Source organism: Oncorhynchus masou, chromosome 16, assembly GCF_036934945.1.
Source record: "Oncorhynchus masou masou isolate Uvic2021 chromosome 16, UVic_Omas_1.1, whole genome shotgun sequence".
Classification (NCBI taxonomy): domain Eukaryota; kingdom Metazoa; phylum Chordata; class Actinopteri; order Salmoniformes; family Salmonidae; genus Oncorhynchus; species Oncorhynchus masou.
Genome location: NC_088227.1, coordinates 13,918,700 through 13,930,972, shown reverse-complemented (window position 1 = coordinate 13,930,972; position 12,273 = coordinate 13,918,700). Strand labels below are relative to the sequence as shown.

Sequence of the window (12,273 nt, the reverse complement as noted above, 5' to 3'; positions counted from 1 at the left end):
AAAAAAATCCAGAAAATCACATTGTCGGATTTTTAATGAATTTATTTGCAAATTATGGTGGAAAATAAGTATTTGGTCATCTACAAACAAGCAAGATTTCTGGCTCTCACAGACATGTAACTTCTTCTTTAAGAGGCTCCTCTGTCCTCCACTCGTTACCTGTATTAATGGCACCTGTTTGAACTAGTTATCAGTATAATAGACACCTGCCCCCCCCCCCCCCCGGCATCAGTGAACGTTGCGCCCCTGATAATAATTGTGTCCCAAGTTATCTAACCTGCTGTTCCAGTCTGCCAAATAAAAAATGAAAATATGGTTTTTACCCAGTGTACACAAATGGGTGTCATGCATCCTGTGAATATGATATCAATTTTGTGTGTGTGTGTGATTAAGAAAACTCTTGAGGATTTCAGAAATGTATCTTGTGTTGGGCTAATATGCCGAAAGAGGTTATAGCAGATGGAAATGCAAAAAGTTTCCCACCCTAACTGAAAAATACTGTCGGCTGCAACTGTGATAAAGCCTGTTAAAACAGTGGACAGTAAGTGTATATTTTGCGTTTGTGAAATGATTTTCCTGTGATATGAATTATAAGGCTTTATGTTTCTAGAACCGTATCGCAATTGAGAATCGATTCACGTTTAGATGGAGTAGTGTTTGACTGTTTTTGCTGCCTGAGCCAGTCCACCTCTGAAAATAACATACAATGTCCTTATAGGTCCATACATGGCTCTACCACTGTACACTCCTTAAAGCTATAATCCTTAATTAAAACAATAACAAAGCGTCACCCCGTCTTGTTTTGGTATAAATCTGATATATGCTAGAAATGTAACCACTCTCAATTTAATTGACAGCGCTTTGGATGCAAGAACTAACCATCCATTATATCAAAATTATAGTTTAAACTGTGTTTTGAGTATATACAGTGTTTGTTTACATTATTTACAAACATTGTTTCAGCAACTAAGGATTCTAGCTTTAAGAGTAGATTCTTGGGCTAGGCCTATCCATATGTGTGGGCAAAATGTTAGGCTTTTAGTTTAGTTAATTAACTAGCATAAATAATTAAGGCTCCAACTTTTTGAGAACTTCAAATTGTCTAGGATATGTGTGGACCCTATCAGAAAAGCCCCGCTCTTCGAATACCTATTGCACATTTATTTGACGTACTACGGTACACCCTGACCGGAAACTTCGGGCACAAACCTTTTGTGCACGTTCTGCGCACCTCCACCTTATATCACTATTGCAGTTGATGCGGAATGTCCAACAATGAAGGAACAATTCGTATACCTTGATTTACTAAATGTGTACGACAGTGCCTGGTTATTGGATACATTCTGTAAAGCATCCCATTGAAACAGCAACCCACGTGTTGCCGTAGGAACAAATATATTGGAGGGTACAGATTCGACATTGACAGATACAGTGTGCAGGCGTGTGTAGCCAACAGTACAATATCCTTGGTTTCGATTGTTTCTAGCGCCCTCGTTAAAATGAGCGAATATTTTTCCCTTTCAGATTGTGATGTAATTGGTTTTGATTTGGACCACACTCTCTGTCGGTACCATTTGAAGGAGACCTCTAGGGTGAGTTTATTTATAGCTCACGGGCTGTCCTTGTGATTTCTGACAATATGATACTGTAACAATAGCTAGCCGGCTGGCTAGCTACTAAGTATACTAACGCTGGCATTCAACATAAACCGTCCTTTCCAGCTGGTATTGTTAAGTTAGTCGTTCATGGCTCGCTGCATTTGATCAATTGCTAATACTCACAATGTATGATGGAACGAATGGAATAGAATACATACATCCTAGCTACATGGTGTTAATATGGTAAACATTGCAGTTGCGATGCATGCGCCCCCCAAAAACGACATTGCAACGTCTAACTACTTACCTAACAACACTGTATAGTATGTGTTTATAGCATGCGTACATTTGATTTATAAGCAATATGCAACAACAAATTAGCCAGCAGTCCAGCCAGAGTCACAGCTGACTCTGTGTGACATCTGACTGCCAGCTGCAGAAACCCAACGGCATCCTCTCTGCCAGGAACACATACATGACATTGAAGCCGTGACTTTAAAATAGGTTTACAGTGTATGCCAGCTCCATCACGGTAGTTGTCATTACAGCACAGTGTTTATGTATCGTACAAACATAAAGGTTCAGTGTCACTGAATGTTCACCCCACCTGTGGATAGAATAGAATGCAAGTGAGACCCTATGTATTTGTGCTTCTTTGCAGCTGATCTATGAGAGCTTTACCAGGTATCTGGTAGAGCATAAAGACTATGACAAGGACCTTCTTATATTGACCCCTGCTTCCTGGGATTTCTGGTGAGTCACAAGCAGCAGTAGCAGAACGACTGCAGAAAACACATTGTTCAATAGGCTGTAATCATTCATGACTGTGGTGTGCCATTGTACATTCAGACTACCTGCATGCATCATTCCACTGCTGTGAATGACTACCCCATTTTCAGGTTAGATAAAGGGAACTTTAAAAAATGATAGGCATTGGATGAATGCACGGTGCTCTGGGGAATATCGCTTACAGATTCTTATTGTTATTGCTTAGCATAGGAGATTGATCAACATGCTTGTTCTTTGCCAGTGACCACTATGAAATGTGTGTTCTGTATGTCCAGTTTCAAAGGCTTAGTGGTAGACCTTGAGGATGGAAACTTGGTTAAGTTGGCTGAAGATGGAACCGTTTTACGGTAGGGTAACAGTAAATGATACAGTCAACTTCACGCTCTGATATTGGGTTCCTTTTTATATTGATATGGGGAAAAATGCCTGTTTTTAAGTGTTTGTATCAATGTACAATATTTGGGCATGCCTTTTTGTTACTCCTCTTTCCACCGCAAATGAATTAAAACCCCTGATTTTTAAACCTGTTTTCATCAGAGCAACCCATGGGACCAATAACCTCAGCACAGAAGAGATCATTAAACATTATGGTTCAAAAAGGGAATGGAAGAACTTTAATAGCCTTAATACCTCATTTACGAAATCTAGTAAGTCTGTAATCTTGAATCTCTGTGTCCCATCCAAATTGTGAAAGCAGTTTTTTTCTTGATTTTTGCAATGCAGTTTCATTTTTTTATATATGTAAAAGACTAAAGAGTGATTATTGATTGGATTGTTTCTTACAATAAATATGTTCTGTTTTATTCTCTGCAGCAAAGTACTATTTTTATGACAACTATTTTGATCTACCCGGGGCTCTTCTCTGTGGAAGGGTTGTGGATATGTTGCATAAGGTAAAAATGTAAATGTTTTTAAGTGAGTTATGAATAGATAATGAATATGTTTACACTTGTTTTTTTTTCTTCTCCAAATTGTATCTCCTTTCAAGAACATGATTTTGTTTTTGTCAACAGCGTGGGCACGAGGTGAATTCAGACTTCTGGAAAGACATTGTTGCTGCCATCGACCACAATTACAACACATCTGCATTCAAAGGTATGCTTATTATTACTTATGCAATAATCAAATCACTTTCAGTTGTTGAAACAGTGGACCATATCAGAAATCACTATTTCAAATTGGCCATATCAGTGGGCTGAAATAGTCCAACTCAAAACAAGGTTTTCAGTTTCGTACTGTAGACTGACACAGAAAAGAAAAGACAACGCCGTCAGTTTCAGAAATAAGACTTTATTCTTTTACTTTGATCAATAAGTTGAACATAGCATAATGCATCCTCAGGCATAGAGTTGTTTTTGACATAATACTTTTTTTGTGACCGTTTTTCATCTTGTGTGTTGCAATATCACACTGCTGGTTTGTTAAAGGTGTTGCGATCTGACTTACAACATTGCCTTAAAAAACAAGCATGATTTCCTTTGCATGTATATTACAAGATATTTATTAAAGACTTTGAAAACAACAACAAAAATCTGCTGTAAATGTTACAGGCAGTCAAAGAGCACCATTTTGTGAATTATTCAGACTGGTTTGTATTCCTTGATCATTGTTTGCTGAATACTTGTGCATATACTGGGAAAGGGAATAGTGATGACAAACAATTTAATTCCTAAATTATTTTCTTCTTATTTATTTTAAATGCCTCCATGAACCGAAAGCCCTTCTTAATAGAATACTTGAGATAATTGCTGCTCTTGCCTTTTCAGCCTTTTCAATGACAAATTAACTTGTAGAATATTACATCAATCTTTTATTCTACAATGACAACCCAATCTTGATGGAAGTTACAAACTGAACAATTTCTTTCGGTAGTTTCTTTTAAGCTGTTATTAGTGATTGTATCACGTTGAGGCAATCAGGAACCCAGAGAAAGAGCAGTGAACATTGTCGGCAGCGAAGACACCATTGGTCTCCTCATCAGGGACCTGAATGTAGACTTGGTCATGGGCATTCAGCATAAGTACAGTGCTGCCAGACAACTGATCCAAGAAGCCCTTGTTGTACTCATCGTATGAGAACATGATTGGCTCACCATTTTTGTACAGTGCCACCAATGCATTAGCACCGTTAACATGCATATGGTAGGAGAAGTAGTAGAGACCTGGTACCTGGCAGGAGAAGATGCCAGTCTGGGGGTCATAGTGCTGCTCCCCATTGTAAATAATCTGGTTGAATGGAACGGGTGAACCTGCTGATGGGTAAGCCACCGTCAGAACCGCGCTGAAGGCGGACATAGGGGCCTTCATCATCTCATGAGGCATCATAATCTCATGGGACTTGATGGGCATGCTCTTCTCGTGATGGTAGACCATCTCACCAGGGGGACCAGGTGGGCCAGGAGGTCCCATAGCACCTGGGTTACCATCGTTACCTCTGGAACCAGGAGCTCCAGGTGGACCCATAGGACCAGACATTCCCTTGGCCATCTGGCCAGCTGGGCCGGGTGCGCCGGGAAGACCTGCGTGACCTCTAAGACCTGCTTGACCTGCTGGACCTGAAGGCCCCACTGGTCCTCTTGTCCCTGGGATGCCGCTCTCACCTGGTTTCCCTGGGCCTCCAGGTGTGCCTGGGTGTCCCTTTGTTCCTGTAAGCCCATTTGAACCTGGCTGACCAGGAGAGCCAGCATGGCCCTGAGCTCCCTTGTTACCCTGATGTCCTGTAGCGCCGGTTGCACCAGGAGGCCCTGCTGCCCCGGGGATACCTGCCTTCCCTGCATAACCCTGATGTCCCTGATCCCCCTTGGTTCCCTTTGCCCCTGGAGCTCCCAGCATGCCGACATCTCCTTTAGATCCCTGCACACCTGGTTCTCCCTGGAATCCTCTAGCACCCTGTGGCCCAGCTGGACCCATAAGGCCAGTAGCACCTGTTGCCCCAGTGTAACCTGTTGGCCCTGGCTCTCCTTTCTGACCTGTGGTTCCTGATGTACCGGGGGATCCTCTGTCACCTGTCATGCCATTAGCTCCTGGTTTACCAACTCCTGGTATGCCAGGTGCACCTGGTTGTCCGGCATGTCCCTGAGGACCTTTAGGTCCCATATTTCCAGGCATACCTGGACTGCCATTCTCACCTGATTTTCCTGGCGCTCCTACCCCAGGGTTTCCATTGTGGCCCTTTGGCCCTGGCTGACCCATAGCTCCTGGAGCTCCATCCCTACCTGGAGTACCTGACTTCCCAGGCTCCCCAGGGTATCCAGTGGCACCAGACTTACCAACTCCGGGTTGCCCTGGCATACCAGAGGGTCCCATTGGGCCCACTTGGCCGTTTGCACCTGGTGCCCCAGGAATACCTACTCCCCTCTCTCCCTTTTGTCCTTGCAGACCAGGGATACCTGGGTGCCCTTTAAGTCCACTCTCACCCCTTGGCCCCATGCCTCCGGGCAGACCGTGTGGGCCAGGTTTGCCAGCAGAAGAGTATCCAGCAGGTCCTGGGCTTCCAGGGGAACCGGGTGATCCTCTTGGACCCATGGCTCCAGGTGCGCCAGTATGGCCCTTCTCACCGGGCATTCCGTTACTACCTGGTTTCCCAGGACCACCTGGAGTGCCAGGCTTGCCAGCTGCGGAGTAGCCAGCGGGTCCGGGGGCCCCGGGTGGGCCCTGTTGTCCAGGATGTCCCACGCCGTTATTGCCAGGAGGCCCAGGGGGGCCCATAGGTCCTGGCTCACCAGGGGATCCGGGAATACCTGGCTCACCTGAAACAGCTGTGGAAATGGATAAGCGTAATTACCTAAGATGCAGGTAACAACTGCAGTTAACTGTAATTGGTTTAGATTTTAGGATATCTTTTTTAAATTTCATTAAGTTTGTCAGTTTTTCCAGAGTAGATCATTAGGTTTCAGTCAAGATTAATTTATCCAGTCCGTTATCTGTTAACAGAGTATTCATTTAGTCTTGTTTTCATTCGGGGTGCATCTGAAACATTTGTCTATTTCATTTGAATTTGAATGGAAAGATATATTGACGTTTTCTCAGTGATGCCCCAAATGGATCTTAGATGTTTTGAAAAGCTGATGACTCTGATATCTGCGCCCTATTTGTATGGGTGTGGGTGGATGAACAACTCTGCCATGCACCAGTTGTTACACGTATTGATCCAGTCATGGTTGTTGTGTCCTATTGAGTCCTGTTGCAAACATATAGCATCGGGGGAGGGGGGGGGGGACAACTCAGCTTGTCAGTTGTTTCCTTGAGTTACCTCTGCTTTGGTATTCCACTCTAAAACACCACAATGAGATTTAAACAACCGAGGGGGATGTAGGCTCTGTGATTATGGAGGGAGTTTGCGGGCACTGACTGCTTTTCCCAGGGTCATTTTGACAGCACCAGTGATCTGAGAATATGTTCATATAAACACTGGGGTCCTTGTACAGTGCTCAGCATATTGAGACCACATTAGACTACTGTAGCCAGTTATTTTAGTTTCATTTGCCCACACTATGTTGAACCCTTTAATTTCACAAGTTGTCTGTAGTGCGTGATTATGGTTAGTGGTCCTCCAGTTGACGTATGTGCATCGCCTTGAACTCTGGCCTAGGTTGTGAAATTCTGAAGGGATACTTTTATCCCTGTGTCTTTGAGCGGTTAGCCCACAATACCTCCTACGTCTCTGCCTATATCAATAACTTTCCCGAAGCCGTGTTGTTTGTTGCATATTATGCCTAACATTTTGTATAACCATTAATGTGTTCGCTTGAGCTATTTGTGTTAAGTCTGTGGCACTTTACCATTGTTCAGATATCAGAATTCAGTCCATAGTGGTCAGTATTTGCCTTATGCTGTAGCTTGGCTGCATCACCGAGTTGATGACCCTGCCCCCTTTTTGACTGACGTTGGTAAAGGGACAGTGACCTTTGAAACGGAGTTTCCTTTTAGATATAAAACTTCAAGGCACTAGCAGTTATTAACAGTTTTTATCAATTCATGTATTAATTGTATTATTAAAAGTGATTTTATAATTTATTGGCAAGGCTGTTGCTACTCGAGTAATGTGTGGCATAGTAGTGCCATGGTGTAAGGTACTACTACAGAAGTCAGTAGGAAACATTTAGCTAAAGTGACTGAAGTTTAATTGACTGATGATTTGTAGAAAAGCACATAAAGTGTTTGCCTTTTCCTGTTTTGGAATAGCACTTTGAGAACAAAATGGCCAGACAGGGCTGTAATTTGAAAGCCACTGAGGAGTAGGTTTGAAACCTGAGGAAAAACAGAAAGTGTCAAAACTGGACAGTTTGGCAGCCAAGTCAAACCTCAGAAACTGGAAGGTAACAACACTGTGGCATAGCCAGCTGTTCAACCTTGACTTGTCTAGTGAGGCCTAGATCCTATGTCTAGGCCATGCCATGGCTTTCACATTATACATCCTGAGGATGGCACTTTTTAAAGTCTTACAGCATATTTAAGATGATTTGCATTTGTGTCTACTCTACTGTAGGGCATTTGTTTTGAGACGTGTCTGGGACAATTTAAGCACTACAAAGCGGTTTGTTTGGGTGTGCCCAGTGCAACGTGGTAACATCTGTTTGCATTGTTGAAGTGTGGGAAAGTTTTGTATTTCTGTCGGAGGATACCGGCCATAATCATAAATTTAAAAAATGCATCGAAACATCTTAAGCAAAGCTACTGAGTGACGTAGTCTGGTTGAGCGACAACCCTCGTCTCCGGACCGTATTCTTGACCGAATGGTCCCATCTCTGCTGTTTTGTCAAGCCCCACTCTTACTCTCTATACTTTTTTCCCGCTGTCTTCTGAGCTTTCTCCTGAAGAGAGGATAGTAGGATATCTTGTTAGGATATTATAATATTTGTCAAGAGTGACATGGAATCTGGAAAGCAGTGTTCTGTGGAAGCTAGCGACATCTAACTGGTGCGTTGGGTGCTCTTTTTATGAGGTGTACAGAAGCGATAATTGCCCCTGGCTCTCACTGCTACAGAACCTCTGTGATCTGACTGTCAGCGTTGTTGCAGGAGAATGGTTATTATCTTAACTACTGTAATCATATGTTTATTATCCACTTTCTGTTGATGAATGACTGTGTCCTCTCTTGGGAGCTGTGGAAGGATGCATTGGCCCACGGTTTCCAATTTGTCACGACATCTATGGGCAGGTGAAACCCCTCAACAATTTGGACTGAGACATTGCCTCAGAATGCCTCAATAAGTCTGTTTAATTGACTTGTTCCCCTGTAGAGGATAATGTACTATCAATCCTGTTTCATAAGGTAAGTATGTCGAGATTTAATACTCTACATCTGTGAGTGTTTTGGTAGCAATTAACTTCCACAGTAATGAAAGTTTTTTTAAATGAAAAATTATGCTGCATATTTTGCTGTTTTACATTGATTTAACTTTATTATTTTGATATGTTTATTTGTCTCTCTCTATATATATATATATATATATATTTTACCATGCTGTGCTTAATTACATTTGTAAAGCTATATGGAATTCAAAACAGCCAAGTATCTTCCAGTTTGACATTTGGGGTGTACTTGCACCCAGTATTTTCCTTTTGGCACTGATGGCTATTAGGTGGCCAAGAAAACCTCCTGGCCCTAATGACAAACCTCCAGTACAGTCTAGAATTGTATTGAATTAAACCTTTCACCAAGAGAATGTACCTTAAAGCTGATACAGAATTATCTTTGGAACATTAGCGTGCAAATAGACATGAATACGTTGAGACTTACTTTGGACATGGCTCTTGGTAGGATAATGCTGCTGCTGCTTGGCTACTTTCTGTACATGGTAGTATCTCTCTGGTGTTGCCACGGCCAAGGCCACCAGGAGGAGGAGAACGCTTGTCACTCTGAGGTCCATCCTGTGAAGCTAAACCTGCAAGAAAGAAATGTAGAACAGAATGTTGAAATGTGAACGGTCTTCAACATACAGAGACACTACACTGGCGTCTCCTGTATTTCTCATACGGTAGCTTTGCAGTTCTATTGTCACTACAGCAGGGCCTGCAACAACAAACTAACATTTCTGTGTCAGAATGACAAGAAACGAGCACAGGAGGGAACGTTGCAGGCCCCAAATCTTTAGTCAGACTTCCAGAGCTAAGTCAGATTCAGACTCCCATGTATGGGTCATCCCTTCCCTCGCCAAGTGAATCATCTCATCACAATGACAGATAGATAAGACACTTGCTATGAGGACGACTTGAGGCCAGATGCCACCAGTATCTACTGCCCCAACCTGATCCTCAACCATGCCCCCAAGACCCCAACTGCCTCCCCAATGGCCCAAAGCACTCTACACCTCACAGTACCAGGCACAGAGGGCCACACTCACATACACCCAGAGAGCAGACTAGAGAGAGCTGGCAGGATACACTTACCAGCAGGCAGGCTCCAAAAGATCAGTGAGGGTCGGGAGGCTACTGTCCTGGCACGGTACTGTATAGTCCTTAGTCTGGCTGCTGCTACCCAGGCCACTGGGTATGGGGTATTTATACCAAATCTGTCTCCAGCATCACCCAGAATCTACCTAGTATAAAAGCCCCACCCCGTTGTGATGTCAGCTTTAATGAGGGGTGCCATATCCTCCGAGAGAGAAGGCATGTCACTTCAGGATGATAGTCCTCTCATAGCATTTCAAAACCCCACAGCTCCTCCCTCATCCATCCATCCTCAATGGAGCAGGACTGAACTAGATTTAATTCAGTTAAAGATACGTTTTTTTATTTTTGTTTCTGAACTCTTTGGCAATTGTGGGTATATGTGGTCGTATGTTCAAGTCGTGATAATGCACAAAGCTATATGGGTATTCACTTTGATTCTTTGATATCTTTGACATCTTAATTGCTGTTTTTTTTATAGATGAATTAGAAAAACAACATAAGTGTTCCCCTCTTCTACCCAGTTCTGCATATTTTCGACTGCTCAAATACAGGTGCTGGGGAATGGCTTTAGTACAGTCATTGTCTCCAAAATAATTTTATTGACAGAGTGAGCATTTTTGCCCTGGAAAATTAAAGACGGTCTGTACTTGAGCTTTTTCCTCCTGTCATCCCATGGAGTCCCTGTCTGTAACAGTAAATAACACTGTGGATGGCCCAGACCATTGAGTCCTTATTGAGGGAACTTCCAAGCAACAGTGAAGTTTCAGCCTTGTACACGCAAACAAATGTGTTGCTTTCTTAACAGGATTTTAATGTTAGATTGTGGTAGCAAAATCAAATACACTATGTCAGCTTAATGAACTCTGGTAAACATTACTGACATTTATAGACATTTATTTACTGGAGAGTTAAATTGTTTAAACTGTGTGGTGTAGAGTGCATATAGCAGTACTGTGCCTCCACTGAGCCACAGTGCAAGATGGATACACCAGAGGGCAGAGTTTAGTTTCTGTCCTCAGACCTCTGGCGGTCTGGTTCTCAAATGTCCATTGTCACCTCCAAATTATTTTGTGAAAGTCTACCCTGCACATTTGTCACATTTTTCTGCCTTTAAAATGAAATCTTAATAGGAATGAAAAATGTATCTACACAACCTGCTCCAAAATGAAAGAAAAAGTATGGAACATTTTCACAATAACATACAAAAATTAAATTAAAAATGCAGATGTCTTGTATTTTCAAGTATTGTGGCGGCAACATCATGTTATGGGCATGCATGTCACAGGCAGGGACTGGAGAGTTTGTCAGAATCCCAAAAAATAAATGATCAACAACCAGGTAAAAAGTTAGAGGAGACCCTGTCTCAGTCTTCTGGATACCTAACCCTGGGATAGAATTGTATTTTTCAGTGGGACAATTACACAAATATTAATGCCAAATACACACCAGAATGGCTTCCCAAGAAATGTTGATGATTGTTTCTAAGGGGTCTAGTCCCAGTCCTGACTTAAATCTGTTTGAAATTCAGAGACAAGTTTTTGATGTTGCTTGTCCATCAATCATTTTCTAACCAAATTTACCGAGCTTGAGCAATTTTGACAAAAACAATGGATATGTTGCCGCAAGAGTTGTGCAGAGTTATTCGAAATAATTCACAGCTGTAATCACTGCCAAAGGTGCTTCCACCTCTGGGGTTTGAAGACATACGCAATCATTACATTTATTTTTAAAAAATAAAAAAAATAATTTAGAAAATGTTTTATACTTTTTCTTTTACTTTGAAAATGTGTAGCAGGTTGTGCAGATTTGTAGGGAAAAAATCTAAATGTACTCTCTTTTTTAGATGACATTTTAAGGCGACAAAATGTGAGAATTGCGCAAGGGGTGTGTTAACTTTCACTAGGCGCTGTATCTACTCTTACGGACAGTACCTGCCTTTTGGAGTCCAGCAACTGTGTTTTGTGATGTCACCATGTGCTAGCAGGAAATGCCTACTCCCCAAATAATGACGTTGTTATTACACACAATGTCAAGATAGCCTTCGATTTTGTATACAGAAGCTGTGCCTCAAATTGCTCCTTTTGTATATGTTGTGTGTCTATCTCCTAATCTGCAGTATTTATCTTTGTCTTTGAGCTGTTTTGCACCTGTTAATCCTTGCCAGGTCAAGTTTTACTGTAGTAGACTGAAATGGGCTCGAGGATGTTTTAGGTTTAGAAAAACACGAAATAGTGTGTGTGTTTTTTTTCTCCGACATATTTCCAACTCTTAGTTTTACAGCCTGCAGAAGAAAGTCAATCAAGCCACTGGGCATCCTTGGTAAACCCCTTTAGTTTAAATGACAGAGTTGCAGGAGGTGGAGTCAACACTTAAAAACTTTGCAGGCTCCAGTCCCTCCATCACACTTTCACCATGAAAGCCGTGTAGACCACACAGTGGCAACGTGTGCATTTTTTATTTGGGTCCATGATTTTTTTTGTTGGTGTGTCAGG

At 42.3% G+C, this 12,273-nt stretch overlaps 2 protein-coding genes across 3 annotated transcripts in view; one reads left to right on the top strand and one right to left on the bottom strand.

The window, feature by feature from the left end:
• Positions 1 to 1,200: 1,200 nt before the first annotated feature.
• The window catches only part of LOC135557500 (5'-nucleotidase domain-containing protein 1-like), a 51,988-nt gene continuing 40,915 nt past the window's right edge, over positions 1,201 to 12,273 (top strand). Inside the window, exons 1-6 of the mRNA XM_064990800.1 lie at positions 1,201 to 1,592; positions 2,260 to 2,351; positions 2,663 to 2,734; positions 2,925 to 3,034; positions 3,201 to 3,280; positions 3,401 to 3,482. Coding sequence (XP_064846872.1) covers positions 1,500 to 1,592; positions 2,260 to 2,351; positions 2,663 to 2,734; positions 2,925 to 3,034; positions 3,201 to 3,280; positions 3,401 to 3,482 — 529 coding nt within the window. The 5' untranslated portion in view covers positions 1,201 to 1,499. The remainder of the gene's footprint in view (positions 1,593 to 2,259; positions 2,352 to 2,662; positions 2,735 to 2,924; positions 3,035 to 3,200; positions 3,281 to 3,400; positions 3,483 to 12,273) is intronic.
• LOC135557498 (collagen alpha-1(X) chain-like) lies at positions 3,658 to 9,885 on the bottom strand. 2 transcript variants are annotated; one of them, XM_064990797.1, is made up of 4 exons: positions 9,779 to 9,885; positions 9,129 to 9,273; positions 5,300 to 6,144; positions 3,658 to 4,876 (listed from the first exon to the last, which is right to left on the bottom strand). In XM_064990797.1, the coding sequence occupies exons 2-4, from the start codon at positions 9,256 to 9,258 to the stop codon at positions 4,289 to 4,291; spliced, it is 1,563 nt and encodes a 520-aa protein (XP_064846869.1). In that variant the 5' UTR covers positions 9,259 to 9,273; positions 9,779 to 9,885; the 3' UTR covers positions 3,658 to 4,288. The 2 variants fall into 2 exon arrangements, with proteins under 2 accessions (XP_064846869.1, XP_064846868.1); XM_064990796.1 differs by having other exon boundaries at positions 3,658 to 6,144.